This window comes from Panthera tigris, chromosome B1, assembly GCF_018350195.1.
Source record: "Panthera tigris isolate Pti1 chromosome B1, P.tigris_Pti1_mat1.1, whole genome shotgun sequence".
NCBI lineage: Eukaryota > Metazoa > Chordata > Mammalia > Carnivora > Felidae > Panthera > Panthera tigris.
The window spans coordinates 85,997,919-86,013,483 of NC_056663.1; the positions used below are offsets into that span (position 1 = coordinate 85,997,919).

Below are 15,565 nucleotides of genomic sequence, written 5' to 3' on the forward strand. Positions count from 1 at the left end.
TGTTTATACTTCAGTGTGAATTTGTTTGTTAAAGTGTTAAGTCAATCAGCCATTTGTTCCTAAAGGTGGCAAGAAGCAGCTTTATCCCATTGGAAAGAAGGGCTTGGAAACAGGCAGCAATTATTGAGGGAAAAGGGGAGACTCTGAAACATTGTGATGCCTGTGGGGCTTGGGCCTAAAGTAAACTTTTTGGTAGCATAAAGGCTCCTGGCCTTTGGGAGTATAAGTTCGTTTTGTTTTTTTTTTTTGTTTTTTTTTTTATAAATTTTTTTTTTTTAATGTTTGTTTATTTTTGAGACAGGGAGAGACAGAGCAGGAATGGGGGAGGGCCAGAGAGAGAGGGAGACACAGAATCTGAAACAGGCTCCAGGCTCTGAGCTGTCATCACAGAGCCCAACGCGGGGCTCGAACTCACGGACCGCAAGATCACGACCTGAGCTGAAGTCAGGTGCTTAACCGACTGAGCCACCCAGGCGCCCCTATAAGTTCTTTTTAACATAGATATTTCACGGCTCTCTACCTGATAATCGTCTGTAGAGGAAATACACAAAGACAAAAAGGGTTTTGCAATAACACTTCTGTTTGAAAAATAGAACCCAGGACACTCGTGGAAGACAGGCTATGTATTTAGTCTACAAGCGATTCTCAGGTGTATACTTAGCACCACGGCCCCACAGTCTGGTAAAGGCCCGTGCTAGCAGAAGGAATACTAAATTTCAACTCAAGATCAGCGTTCCAGTTCTGCTGTTTCCAATTCTTCCATTTGCTAAGTGTGACCTGGGCTACTGTACTAACTATCCGGGACTTCTCGGCCTCTTGTTTCCAGGGCAAGAGAAGTAGGTTTTTGTCTGCTTTGCTTGTTTTGTTGTGTTTGTGTGGGTGGAGGGAGGAAAGAAGAGTAGCTGAAGACCCAGTTTAGGCTGGGAAGAAAAGCACCAACGGCTGAGCATCACACAGCAGAGGGAAGGTACACAAACCCAGGCTGTGGGGAATAAGGTCCAGGACTTTGTCTCTAGGAGAGCCAGGGATCAAACTCATGTTTTGAGAGGACAGTGCCAGCATGATTGACTGTATCCATACCAAAGAGGTAGCAGGGCAGAAGTAGGAAAAAATATTAAAATCCAGTTTGCTTGGATACAAAAATATTTAAATAACTTTAGACTTATTCATATTCATTTTGTATTATTTTGGTGACATGATGGTACCTCACACTATGGATACGTCCTTACGTGTGTGCCCATTTAATCTGTGTTCATCTCAGACATCCGATCCTCTGTGTTCAGATGAATTACTTGAAATGTGAATGAATTAAAAGGCAGAATATTCAGACAACACTTGCTTGGTAGACGAATAAGAAAGGAACTATCTAGAAGCTGAATTTTATGGTCACATACCACATTTTCCCCGGTGAACACTGGCTGTTACAGGCTTTCCCTGTGAGCACATTTTCCAAGTAGTCACTTGACTCTGTGAGTAGGTCTCTACCACTTTACTCCCTACTCCTTAAGAACCAGTCCTTAAAAGTTGCCATCATTTGACTGAGACAACTGTAGAATCAGAAGACCCAAATCAACCCACACATTATAAATTGTCCCAGACACAGGAGGCTCAGCCCTATTTTTAAAGATGTCGGGGGCGCCTGGGTGGTTCCGTCGGTTAAACGACTGGCTTTTGACTTTGGCTCAGGTCATGATCTCACGGTTCGTGGGTTTGAGCCCCACATCGGTGCCTGTTTGGGATTCTCTCTCTCTCTCTCCCTCTCTCTCTGCCCCTCCCTGCTCACGTGCTCTATATCTCTCTCAAAATAAGTAAACTTTAAAAAAGTATATTAAAGATGTCAGGAGATTACGTATCTTTGTTCAGTGCAACGCATTCCCAGCTCTCACCATCAACGACCCCACCAGCAGGAATTTTGTTTTTACATACAGCAAAGCTTTCAAATGTCACAATTAATTGGAATTCCATTAATTAGTAAATCTACTGATTGATAAATTCCAGAATTCTTCTGTAAATGTCTCTCCTACTAGCTAAGAAGAAGTCCATTTAGGCCAAATAGGCAGTAAAGATTAAGAGGTAGGGGCACGCTGTCTCTTCCAGACTTAAGGTGATCCCAGCCTGAAGGCTTCTTCCCTTTCCTTTGGAGGAACGCAGAATGTTAGCTGAACATCCAGCCTTTGTCCCGTCATCAGTCTCATCCAAAACAGACTGGCCTTTGCTGTCAGATTTCCCAGAGCCGTGCTCCATTACCGTTCCCTTGTATCTCTCCAGCTCCACGGTGGTAAGGCCAGATTTGAGGACCACTGGGTGGGTTTTATGGGAATAGAATGCGTGCCACTCAGGACCCCGCAGGCCCGCAAGCTGGGGCCCCTGCCCCCATGCTTCCTCTCAAATATGAAACCTCTGCATTCTCTTCTCTTCTTCTCCTCCCAGGAACAGCACCCAGTTGGACTTCCCCGGACCACAGGCCCCATGCAGTCCTCCGTGCCCCCAGGCTCGGGCGGCATGGTCTCCGGAGCCAGTCCCGCGGGCCCTGGCTTCCTAGGCGGCCAGCCCCAGGCAGCCCTCATGAAACAGATGCTCATTGATCAGCGGGCCCAGTTGATGGAGCAGCAGAAGCAACAGTTCCTGCGGGAGCAAAGGCAGCAGCAGCAGCAGCAGCAGATTCTAGCCGAGCAGGTAACATGATTCATTCATTCAGCAGGCATTTATTCAGTGCCCTGTGTCTGCGAGAGAGCTCCAGTTCGTGTCCTTTGTCAAGAGATTCACAGTCTAGCATTCCCCAGATCGCCGAAGAATCTGCAGAATTTGGACCTTTCCATTAGTTCGGCTTTTTCTTAGAATGAATTAGTTTGTTCTTAAAAGACAGGCTTCTGCCACCAGTTTGAAGGCCTGTTTGCCAGAGACATTTCTTCGATTCAAGCCTGCCTTCTTTTCTTCTGGTTTCTGGCACAAGGGTCTGCGCAATCAGTATGGGGGTAGGGAGGCTGCCTCACATTCTTCATAGAGGCTAATATTTCCAGCATGAAGAAAAAAAGAAAATAACTCAGAGAACTTTGTTTCTTGAAGGAAAATGTCAGGAGGAGGGATTGAGGAGAATTCTGCAGAATTGGTCATGAACAATGGGACAGGAACAATAGCAGAATAATAGGGCCTACAGAACTACCTGGAAACCTGAACCCGGGGTCACAGAAAGGGTGCAAACTTAAGAAAATTCCCAACAGCTTTAAAACAGCTCAAGAAATCTTTGAGTTAAAGGAAGGCCTAACACGAATAAATCTTACCGTAGGCATCTTTGTCCACCCTCGCCATAGAATTCCTCCAGCTCCGAAAGAAAGCCTTCCCTGAGAGCCGCTTCTGTAGGTTTCAATGTGTTTTGTTTTTCAAGATGCCCATGCCTGATCCAGGATTATTATCCCAGGAAAGGCGTGAGGCCTTCCACAAGAGATCCCTACGTGGCTCCTGTGGGAGTCTGCACAGGGCATCTCTCTCTCTCTCTCTCTTATAGGAGGTAGGCGTGAGGTTGTCTTCCAAGGCTTAAAGCCCAACAAAGCTCTGCCCTACAGTTCCCCTCCTAGAAGGTTCCTAATATAATCAGAATTCTGGAAACTTATCAAGCTTCCTCCACCCCATATTTACAAGATACCACGTGGGACACAGGCATGTTGAGGTCCCTACTAAGAGCAGCCATCTCCCAAATAGAAAAATTGTACTGTTGAACACAGTTCGCTTATGTTCCCTTCTCTGCTTTTGTTCCTGAGCAGCTGTGTAATTATCTCCCTTTCTACCAAGGTCAGTCAGCCGCCTGGCACCTCTTGTACAAACAAACCTCTATCCCTCTCACCCTGCATAAGGTGTGTGACAAGGAACCGTGCTAATATCTCTCAGGCAGTGATAAATGAAGCCGCCGAGGGGAAGCTGGGCTTTGTAAATCCTCTCCTTGGCCAATCCCGGGAAACTTCAGGTGTGCCTGATACTGTGAGCGATGGCCTCTGATGTGTGTGCTGTGACCAAGGCGCAAATAGGAGCCTGGGTAACCAGGCAAACGCAGTTGTGCTAGCCAGGGCTGTCCCCACTCAGCGAGGGCAGCCAAACCCCAGGGGACAAGGAGGGAAGCACAAGAGTGGAGGGAGAGCTGCCCCAGGAGGGTGCCCAGACAAGGAGCCGACACACAGAGAGATCCAGGGCGCCTTGGAAAAGATGGGGAAATGGTATCATTCCTTAGCAGGTTGTGGGCACCAAGAAATGAAGAGGGACCAAGGAAAGAATTTTACTCAGCCTCCGGATGTGTCCCACCTTTTGCTTGTGGTCTGATTCTGGAAAAACCTCTTCCCCCACTCTCTTCATCTGCCAGGTTACGTTTAATAATTTCCCAGCCTTCCTCCGATAACCGTTTTAAGGACGACATAGAGTAATGTGTGGAAAATCCTTCGGCAACTGTACACGCGTATGTGGTGACCTGTCACGTGATCCTGGTGTCACGGACTGTGATGTCAGAGCTGGGGCCACGACTGCCAGCCATCAGTGGGACTAGCCCAGAAGCGAAACTGAGGGCCTGCTCAGAAACAACTCAGTGCAGCAGCCTGCCCGTGCCCAGAGACGGAGCTTGTCCGTGCAGGCTCTTGGGGGGTCTACGTGTGGTGGGTTGTCAGCCTTTGTGTTTTGAGAACAAATGTTGCCCTATCAATGCTGAGCTGATGTTCTTGGTCTCTGCAGCAGCGGTGAAAGTGCCTAGTAATAGCAGTTTTGAAAGCAGCGTATTGGAGGTCCTGGGATTTCCTGAAAGGACTTGGGAGGGAGAACAGAAGGATTTGGGATCTTGCCTGTCTTTGGGAACTTTACAATAACTCCGGTGGCTTTAGAAATCAGGACAGAGCCGGCTGAAGGCAGGTGTGAGTTGACACGTAATGCCTTACTTGGAGCACGGCACTTCACATCTATTCACAAAGGTTCAACCGAACCCAGAATTTTAGACTGGAAAGAAATATTGGTGATCACGGAGGCTTTTTTATTTTACCTATGAAGAAACTGGAGGCCAGGGAGCTCATGTGAAGTATCAGAGATCGCAGAGCCAGAGAGGCACAGCCCCAGGACTGGAACAGGAGGCCCCCAGCCCCAGCTGACCACAGGGCACCCCAGGGCTTCTGCCCAGTCAGTGTGGACACTTAAGTTCTTACATAATATGAGAAGTTTGGCTGAGGAGAAGCTTACTCAATAATGCCCTTATATTGCTGCCTAAAAGATTAGCATGGTTTCTTGTCTATACTTTATCTATACAATTAATTAATTTCAACACTTTGTGCAAAACACTATGGTAAGCACCCCAGGATGAGGTGAACAGGGCAGAGCCTTTTTTTCTTTGGTTGCCAGAGTGCTGGCTGGCCTTGTGGAGAAAAAGAAAAGAAAAGAAAAAAAAGAAAGAGAAAGAAAATTATAGAGCTGCCCAGAAACAAAAACAAAGAAGAAAAAAATAGAAATAAACACATGTGTTAAGAATTGACCAATGTGTGTTATTTTTATAATGAACACTTTAAAGAGCAGGGCCCTTGGTCTACGTTCTTTATAAGCCCTTGCGGATGAAAGGTGCTCAATGAATATTCAGCAGCTGCAGAAGGAGGTTAAATGACATGGCGAAGGTCACGCAGCTACTTGACGGCAGACTGGGAACTAAAACCCCTTTCTCTGCTCTTTCCACCTCACCCTTATTTTCTTTCCCTTTTCACATACAGCATGGTAATGATCATAATAGCCTTTCCAGTAGATTGGTAACAGCTCCGGCAGCGCAAAATCCCCACGAGTGGAAGAAGAAAGACAAAAATCACAAGCCTCTGGCTCCTGGTACATGTGGAGTCCCACGCGGTTTCCTTAAGGCACTAAACGCTGTATATTTTACTTGCGGAGATGTATTTTACAGGCAGTGTGGCCTGGTGGGAATAAGATTAGCCTTTTTTATAGCCCCTGAGAATCCCATCTTCCTATACCGGAAGCTGCTATTTAGGTCATTAAAAATCAGTTGCTCGTCCCTTGAGCTGGGTCCCACAGTGCTAAGGAAGACGTGCAAGCTGATGTTGGAAAGTCAAGGCCAAGACTGGCTCCCTCGATACGCACTCCTTGTGAGCCAGCAAGTCTACACATCAGATATGCCAGATAGTCACCGAAAGGTACGTGCAAGGATGTGCATAGCAGCAGTATTTGTGACAGCCCGAGACAGGAACCACTCTAAATGCCCGTCACGAGCAGAATAGGTAAATAAGTAAGCCATGGTGTATGCGTTCATAGGAAGGAATACTACTCAACAGTGACAGTGAACAGGCCACAACTACACGCATCAACACGGATGAACCTCATGAATATAATGATGAATGCAAGAAGCCAGACACCAATACGTTGTATGAATCCACTTATACGAAGCACAAAAGCAGATGTCACTAGTCTGCACTGTTAGGTGGCTCCCTGGTCAGGTGAAGTGGGTCCCTGCGGTGGGTCGTGACTGGAAAGGGGCATGAGGGGAGTGCTAGCGGTGCTCGGTTCCTTGATCTAGATGCTGGTTATGTTGCTACAGGATGTGTTCATTTTGTGAAAATCCATCAGACCCATGCTTTGCACACTTGCCTGGATGCACCTGATTCCTCAACACAAAGTTTAGTTTTTGAAAAAACTGCCTTCCTCAAAACCGCCACAATATTTAATCGTCTCTCCCCATGTCACCTCCCTGTCCTTGTCCTGTCGTTCTAGCAGCTGCAGCAATCACATTTACCCCGCCAGCACCTCCAACAGCAACGGAATCCATACCCAGTGCAGCAGGTCAATCAGTTTCAAGGTGAGGCCAGTGCACACCTCTTCCGTTTTATACCTTCCAGCCGTGAAGCGTGAGTGAGCATGTAGCCAGTGACATTGCCTTCTGTGCTGTGTTTGGGTTCAGGTAATATTAAAAATATGTTAAAACTGAGGGTTCCAGTCAGTCAGAATGCATTTTTGGAGCCCTCTGCTGTGGCAGGCATTAACCTTTTGGTGGCTGCGTCACAGAGAGGCCCTGGTTGGCCCCGGCAGGGGTCAGAGTGGCTGTGGGGGGCAGGGCTGGGGTAACTGTTCTTTACCAACGATACACAAGTATTTCAATAGTTTAACAGCCAACGGGGACCTACTGGTGCCTGGCTAGTCCACCATCAGCCTTGTCTTTGTCTGGATCGTCATCTCAGGGAGCATGGGAGGAACAGTCCTGTGCCACATCCTTCTCGCTAATCCCAGCATGTCAGCTGGCCACAGCCCCCACTTCAAACATCCACTTGGGAAGAATCTGGCTTGCAGCAACCACCGATCTCTGCTGAATCTAGAAGAGCAAAGCGGCTTGAGTTTGGCTGGACTGTCTTGATCCTGCTGCCCTTTGCAGAAACCCTGATGACTCATGACCCAGTAGCAAGGGGCATATTGTGTGCTCAGTGTTATCATTCCTTTATGAAGTATAAAGTCCACTCAAATATCGATCCCTTCCATCTCCAATAGAGAGCACCCCTGAGGGTCTTGTATGGGGTAGAGGATCAGCCTGACAACCATCCCAGTCTCATCACAGGAATTTTCAGGGAGCTAGAGGGGTCGCCTAGTAGCAGAAACCCCAATTCCCATCCTCTGCCCTTTTCATGGGACCTAGATCCTGGGTCCTAATTTCTCAAGTGTTACCGGTCGTCGGTCGCTTCAAGAATCTGCCAGAAGCTATGGGGCCCCTTGCATATAAATACGCATATATATAAACGAATACAGACTTTGTGTGGCCATGTCGCAAGTGCTACGCTTCTCGTAGACTGTGAAAAATTCACAGGGGGTGAAAAATTCATGATCTCGGGTAGCATTGTTCAATCTTTGGGTTGCAACACACAAGTAGGTTGTAAAGATAATGGGTCCCAACCAACATTTTTTTAAAAGGAATATAATAGAAAACTGATGAGAGTGTATCATAATAAGGGAAACTTTTGTTTCTGTTGTAGACCAGTATGTGTATATACTGGATCACACGCTCTGAGTAGTGGTTTAAAGAGTCTGAAAGCCACTGGTGTTCACGGCCAGATCTCAGTGAAGATTGCCTGTGGAAAGGCAGTGGCCTGAGTAGCGACCACTCCCTTCCACCCCTGGAACACATGTATCAGACCCCTTTGGGCTTGACCCAGGGGAGGACAAAAGGAATGAAGCTGTGCACAGGTGTTATGTGTGTTAAATCAGTGCCGATATTCTTTGAAGAATTCTGTTTCTCACTTGGTCATGGGTAGAGGGGGTGTGGAAATGGTCACCGTTACACGCATAATTTTTGCTGCAGACACAGAGCCTTCCTAGGTTCCTACAAGTAGTTCTCAAACGTTAGCTGCATCAGAATCACCAGCGGAGCCTGTAAAAGCACACATGGCCTGGCCCCACCCCCAGAGTCTCTGATTCCAGAGGTCTGAAGTCGGGCCAGAGAATTTGCACTTCTAACAAGCTTCCAGGAGTCCTTGCTGCTGCTGCTGGCCCACGGGCCGCACTTTACGAACTGGTGATTTATATCAAGAACTAATTAAAAATACAAAATCTTATAAACCCAGCATAGTGGCCCTTGCATTTTCTAGGTTCGTAATTCATTTATTATCTTTTGGAATAAAGGGACCCACCAACATTTAATGCTTCCTCTGTATTAGGAGTTATTCTGTATGCCTTGGGTCCAGGTTAAAAGTTCTACTCTTTGAACTTTTCTAAAACTCCACCCCACAGGTAATCAACCTGGAAATTTAGCTGTACTTAAGTTGAACACCCAGGCCCATGGTGCGGTCCCTGAGCTAAATGATGCACTTTTTTTCTTTTTTCACTCTCTTCTCTATTTTATTTTACTAACACCCTAGATATCATAATAGTGTGTATCTAGGAAAATAGCAAATTGGTATAGATAAGAAATACTGTCCTTGGAGAGTTTCGTTAGGAATCACTTTCTTGGGAACGTACGCACACTCCCCCACTACACATTTCAAAGGTTTAATGACTATCTTTCTCTTACTGAGTATGGTGCCTCTGGGCAATGTTGCATGCCTATGGAGAAATGCTTATTTTTCACAAATATAGGCTTCCTGTGAGTAAAAAGAGAAAACAGACCCTTTTAAGAAAAAATTGCATGTGATCTCTATTTGAATATGGAAGATTTTCACATGGTGATGTTAACCAGTGGATAAGAAAATTAACTTGAGTACAGTGTCCCACAATAATACCAGTTTTAGACAAAAATAAAAGAAGAAGAAGAGGAAAATTAGTCTATTATTTAACCGATATAGTAATCAGATAAAGACAAGGTAATTATTTGGACACATTTGCATTTTTTTCTATATATATTTAAAATTATTGAAGGTCAGGCACCTGGGTGGCTCGGTTAAGCTTCCGACTCTTGATCTCGGCTCAGGTCACGATCTCACGGTTTGTGAGTTCGAGCCCCGCATCAAGCTCCTCACTGGCGGTGCAGAGCCTGCTTGGGATTCTGTCCTTCTCTCTGCCCCTCCCCTGTGCTCTCTCTTTCTCTCTCTCTCTCTCAAAATAAATAAATAAGCTTTCTAAATAAATAAATAAATAAAATTACTGAAGGCATAAAACTAGATTAAGAAAAAGGGTTTGTTTCTTTGTACCTAGGATGAAAATACGGAGCTGATTGCTGGTTTTAAAATGCCTTTTTTTTTTCATTAGAGTTACACCTAGATAGCACAGTCACTTTGTACTAAAGATAAAGGTTGGCTCGGATTAATGCTTTAATACCTCTTAAAAGGTATTGCAGCATTTCTGTCCTCTAAAGAAAGGAACCTACTTGTCATTCACAAAAGTAGCCCAGACCATATCCAGTCCCTCAACATATCCATTATAAACATACAACAAAAATGGCCAAAAAAAAAAAAAAAAAAAAAAAAAATGGAAGTCTTTTTGTCTCTTTCCAGCAGCTCATCAGTCTGTTTATGCAATTTGGGTCTAGCCAATCAGTCTCCGAGTCAGCAATATTTTCTCCTTAAATTTTTTTTTTTTTTTACAAACAACTCAATAACCCATTTCACCACAGTTGATCAGATTGGCCATGCAGTCGATACAAATTTAGTCGTTAAGGTCACAAAACTTCGTAACAAGATTACAGACAATATATACCACCATCCAGTGTTTAACAGGAACTTTTGATTTTTTTTTTAAATCACTTCGATATAACGAAGCTTAAAACAGAAAACCGAAACATTTCTAGGGATCTCTCCAGCCCTTTCGGGTTTCCCCCCAGTAACCATTTCATTTCTCAATGCAGCATGATATTGATCTCAGGCCACAAAAACTTAAGTCATAATCAAAATTCCCATAATTTTCTTTCTTTAAGAAAGAAAGAAAATATGGAGACATAGTTGCTGCCCAGAAATCAATAACCCCATCAGGAAGACAGAAACACACTTATCTGCCAAGGTGCCAAGCTTAACAAGGTTAGACTGTTCTCGTCTGGCTTTTCATCCCATCTCATCCCAGTTGCAAGTAGTATCACATTTGCTTATAATATTGATTGGCCCCCAGGCTGCATCTTTTTTAAATGTCCAGGAGAAAAAAAAAAAAACTATTTTTCTTGGTCTTAGAGACTCAGTCATTAGCTGGGACATAGGAAAAACTCATTTTTGTGCACCTCCTAGCCCTTTACAGCATTGACTGGGGTTCTCAGGGTGACATTTCTATTCTCTTGGCTGATTTGGAAATTTCTTAGGAACATGTAAAGAAGGACTCACTCAAATGCCTAATTAGAGTTGAGGGACTTGGCATTCAGACTCTGGCCAACTTTTAAACAGCATCATTAAAAACCGTGTTAGCAATCTGCTGAGAGAAGTAGTCACTGCCGATTTGAAGGAGTGAGTGGACTTTGCTGGAGAAATGCATAAAGTTCATTGCCAAAGAGCAAGTAGCAGGATGATTTCTTTTTCTAGTTCAGGAAGCTGGCCATTTTGCACTGACATGTCATGATTCAGACAATCTGGAGCGTGTGGAAATCTAGAGAGTGGATCCAAAAAGTGTCCCATCTGTCGAAATAGCTTCTTAGCAGGAGCAGTGGCCTTTAACCTCTCAAATCCTACTCAAGTCTTAAGGGAAATTAGTCTAATGGTCTTTATTGATAGTATTCTCTACTGAACCGTGTTCCACTTCACAAAGAGAAAACACAAAGTGATCGGCCATTTCTTCTTAATTTAGCCCAGGAGGTGAATTCCCTCTCACCTCCAAGAAAAATGGTATCTGATTGGTTGAGGGTGGCATCCCATCCAGAAGAGTGAGAAACATCTTGCTTCTGCAAGTGAAAATAATAATCACAGAGTTATCAAGACAACTACAAAAGCACGTGTCCAGTATCCAGTAGGATCCCTATTTTCATGTGTCTATAAAACAGTGGTGGTTATCTCTGATGGTGGGAATTTAAGTACTTTTGTAGTTTTCAGCGTCCTACAAATTTTTTGTAATCAGCATATGTTACAGTCAGAAAAATAATCACTTTTGTGGATCTTTTCATATAAAAGAATTTGGTCATTCCTAAAGAAAATTCCAGCGACGTGTTACAGTAACGTGCATATTGAGATGAGTGAATGGGTCCATTTTTTTCCCCCTGCAGGTTCTCCCCAGGATATAGCAGCCGTGAGAAGCCAAGCAGCCCTCCAGAGCATTCGAACATCACGGTTGATGGCACAGAATGCGGGCATGATGGGAATGGGACCCTCCCAGAACCCAGGGACAATGGCCACGGCAGCAGCCCAGTCGGAGATGGGACTGGCCCCTTATAGTAACACACCTACCAGCCAACCCGGAATGTACAGTATGAGCCCAGGAATGACCCAAATGTTGCAGCACCCAAACCAAAGTGGCATGAGCATCGCACACAACCAAGCCCAGGGGCCAAGGCAGCCCGCCTCCGGGCAAGGGGTTGGCATGGTGAGTGGCTTTGGACAGAGCATGCTGGTGAACTCGGCCATCAGCCAACAGCACCAGCAGATGAAAGGGCCCGTGAGCCAGGCTCTGCCGAGGCCCCAGGGCCCACCGAGGCTGCAGGGCATCATGGGCACGGTCCAGCAGGGAACGCAGAGCTGGCAACAGAGGAGCTTACAGGGGATGCCTGGGAGGACTAGTGGAGAACTGGGATCATTCAACAACGGTGCGAGCTACCCACTTCAGGCTGGCCAGCCGAGGCTGACCAAGCAACACTTCCCACAGGGACTGGGCCAGGTTGTGGATGCTAACACCGGCGCGGTGAGAACCCTCAACCCAGCTGCCATGGGTCGGCAGATGATGCCACCGCTCCCAGGGCAGCAAGGCGGCGGCCAGGCCAGGCCGATGGTCATGTCCGGCCTAAGCCAGGGTGTCCCCGGCATGCCAGCGTTCAGCCAGCCCCCGGCACAGCAGCAGATGCCCAGTGGCAGCTTCGCCCCAAGCGGCCAGAGCCAGGCCTACGAGCGGAACCCCCCTCAGGACATGGCATACAATTACAGCGGCGAAGCCGCCGGGGCTTCCTTCCCCGGCCTCTCGGACAGTGCAGACCTCGTGGACTCCATCATCAAAGGGGGGCCGGGGGATGAGTGGATGCAGGAGCTCGATGAGTTGTTTGGGAACCCCTAGTCAAGAGGAGGCCCCAAGAGCCACAACTCTAGTGCTGAAAGCTTAAAACGTGAGAAAGAAACAGGATGTTGAGCCATCCCTGTTTTTCGTTTTTTTGACCCACGGAAACTGAGCAAAACTGCAGCTGGCCCACAGTGAAAGATCCAGGTGCCAATCCGCAGCCCCCACTGGGCCTCGTTTCACCTGATTTTCACACAGCACTCAACACGCCACGCAGGTCCCTGCTGCGAGAGAGGGAGACACACTGGAGGCAGGTGGGGAAGACAGATCTGAAGCCCCTCGGCCCCGCACTCCCTGTGCCCGCCCGGCCCAGGGAGAGCTGCTCCAGCCCGTCCCTCTGCTGCCCGGTGTGGGGTGTCCGTCAGCCCCTCCTGGCCCAGCTCCGGAGACCGCAGAGCCCGGGGCCGGGAAGAATCCCACGGAGGCTACTGGGTGGTGGCACAGGCCAAGAGCGCAGGTCAGAAGTGCGCTGAACTCTGGCTGGAAAGAGCTGTCAGGCGTCAAGACGTGCTACTGTGTTTGGAGGGTGGACACGAAGAACAGTGAGATGTCACAGGGAGACTACAAAGGATCTTACAAGCCTGTCTGCTGCCCGTGATGACCCTCAGGAATTTTAGAGGCGTTGCTGCTAGCTGCCTCTCAAGGAAAGCCACGTGAGCCTAGAGAAGGGTCTGTCCGGCAGTCCTGGGGGAGGCAGCCCTCTGCTGGTGACTGTGGTGGCGGTCCCCTGGGGCAGCTGGGCTGGAGCCTCCTGGGGCCTCGGTGTGATACTGATAACGTCCAGGCAGTTCACATCTATTTCCGGTGGCCACGGGGTGGAGAGACCCCAACTGGATGCTGTGTCGTCTTTCCCCACACCCCTCCCCACCCTGTTCCTTCTTGCCTCCACCCCATCCTGCCCCTGCTTTTCCTTACAGACTATTCCAGAAGAAATGAAGCTTTTGTCTTTAGGGGGCCTGGGCAGAATCAGAATAAACGCAAGAACATAGACCGTGCCTGAAATGCAAAGGCAACACTGGAGTTTTTTTGCTCTAACATGTAGTCGAGTGAATATTCTCCGCCCGGAACTGAGCAGACCCCTCTGATGTTCGACGGTGGGTTTATAGGAGCCACACCTGACACTTCTGGGACACCCTGGGAGGAATGGCCCCAATGGTCACTGACTCTGGCTCCCTTTGGAAGAACCCCGGGGGTGTTGCTCTGAAATTGGCCTTGCCCTTAATCCCTACTCACTGGAAAGACAAATCTAAAACACTGAGAGACAAGGAACTGAAAAATCAATTGCCCCACGTTACACATTTTGATGATGAAAAGAAGGAAGATACAATTCCTCCCATATGGGCAAAGTAATCCGCTCAGAAAGTCCTGTACAGTCGTTCTCTTTGTAAATCACTCCAATCTGCCCTAAGCGAAGTCTGTCGGAAGGGATGACAACCTCTACCACTTCCTGTAAGGCTTGTCTTTTTAGTCCTTGCTGCTGTTCCCACTGTCCCGTTTTTGGAGGCCATGTGGCATTATTATCCAGAGTAAGAATGGCGCGTGCTTTTCTCCCACCACCCACCTGCTCCGTGTCCGAAAGGCTGGCTCCCTCTGTACGCTCACATGCACCCCCTGCGCCACACGTGGACCAAGGCTGTGGGAGGCTGGACTGGCTGTACTCAGAGGGGGTCCCGAGAAGGGGGCTCGAATGGGAAGCTGGGGCCAGAGGATGGAGACAGGCAGGCAGGCAAACACTGCCCTTGGCTTGCTCGCCACGTCCCAAGGTAGTGGATCTCCTGAGCAAGGGGCAGGATGGAGAGCAGGGGAGGCAGGGTGGGCGAGAGCCCAGGCAGAGGCTGTACCCTGGGAAGAGGTGGTGGCAGGTGACCGTAAGCCCCTTGCCTGGGGAGGGGCCACCACCAGGGAAACTCTTGAGTGGAAACAGATAAAAACCAAAAAAAAAAAACCACAAAAAACAAAAAAATACACAAAGTAAACAGACAAGAAGACAGAAAGCATAATTACCTTTTTCTGAAAGGTACAGGAAACAAATATATAAGCAACGATGAGAAACTGGGGGTGGCTGATGGAGAGAAGGGGGCTCCATTACCTTGTAAAAGCTTCCTCCAAATGCTTAGTACTGGGACCAACTAAATAGAGAGGTAGATTTTAATAAGGTCGTTTTGTTTTTGTTTTTGTTTTTGTTTTTACTACGGTGCTGATGTATATGTAATGTCTAAAAAAGTTATTTGTAAATAAGTTTTTACAATACTGCAGATATCACTGGGTCTACTATCTGTAAAAAAATATACATATAAATATATATATACTGTTTGTTTAAAATAGAGTATTTTTATTTCATTCTTTAACTCATCATCACAGCAGTGGTATCGCACTTCAGATGACATCTAATGACTAATTTGTACTGTATGACCTATGGCAACTTGCTCCATTTTATTCAGATTTTTCTAGTTTTCTGTTTTTACTTTGTACATTGAGCATTGCTTATTTCCTTTTAAGAATTATGTACAGAACTCGGAAATGTAGAAATGAAGTGATGTTGACATACCACTTTTAAAGAAAAGAAAACAAATAAAAGATCATTATCTGAATCAATCCCAAGTATAGTTTATTTTAGGGTTGTCACTGGGTCTCCAGCTTTAATTAAACAGATATACTTATGCCTGGGTTTTAATTGGTTAACTGCAGTTCTTGTCTCAAAATTCTTGATAGCATTAACTATTTAACAGTGGAGATCAACCATTCCCAGTCTTTTTAACTCAACCACACAACTAAAACTTTCTAAATTTTCACCCCAAGGGATGTAGCAAAGGGAAGAGAAAAAGCCAGCTTTGAAAGGAACATAACGAAGTCCATTTGTGGAATCATGTGCCATAACTGTTCCATTTCAACTGGTTCATTCAGAGGACTTGGAAAACTGATAGTAAAATTTTCATTAAAAAAAAAAAGAGGG

At 46.6% G+C, this 15,565-nt stretch overlaps 1 protein-coding gene across 2 annotated transcripts in view; it reads left to right on the forward strand.

Moving 5' to 3' along the window:
* MAML3 (mastermind like transcriptional coactivator 3) overlaps positions 1-15,369 on the forward strand; it is a 412,351-nt gene extending 396,982 nt beyond the window's left edge. The window contains exons 3-5 of one of the 2 annotated variants that reach the window (XM_042983864.1): positions 2,431-2,676; positions 6,733-6,817; positions 11,615-15,369. In XM_042983864.1, coding sequence (XP_042839798.1) covers positions 2,431-2,676; positions 6,733-6,817; positions 11,615-12,612 — 1,329 coding nt within the window. In that variant the 3' untranslated portion in view covers positions 12,613-15,369. The remainder of the gene's footprint in view (positions 1-2,430; positions 2,677-6,732; positions 6,818-11,614) is intronic. The other variant, XM_042983865.1, reaches the window with a different exon arrangement.
* Positions 15,370-15,565: the final 196 nt, after the last annotated feature.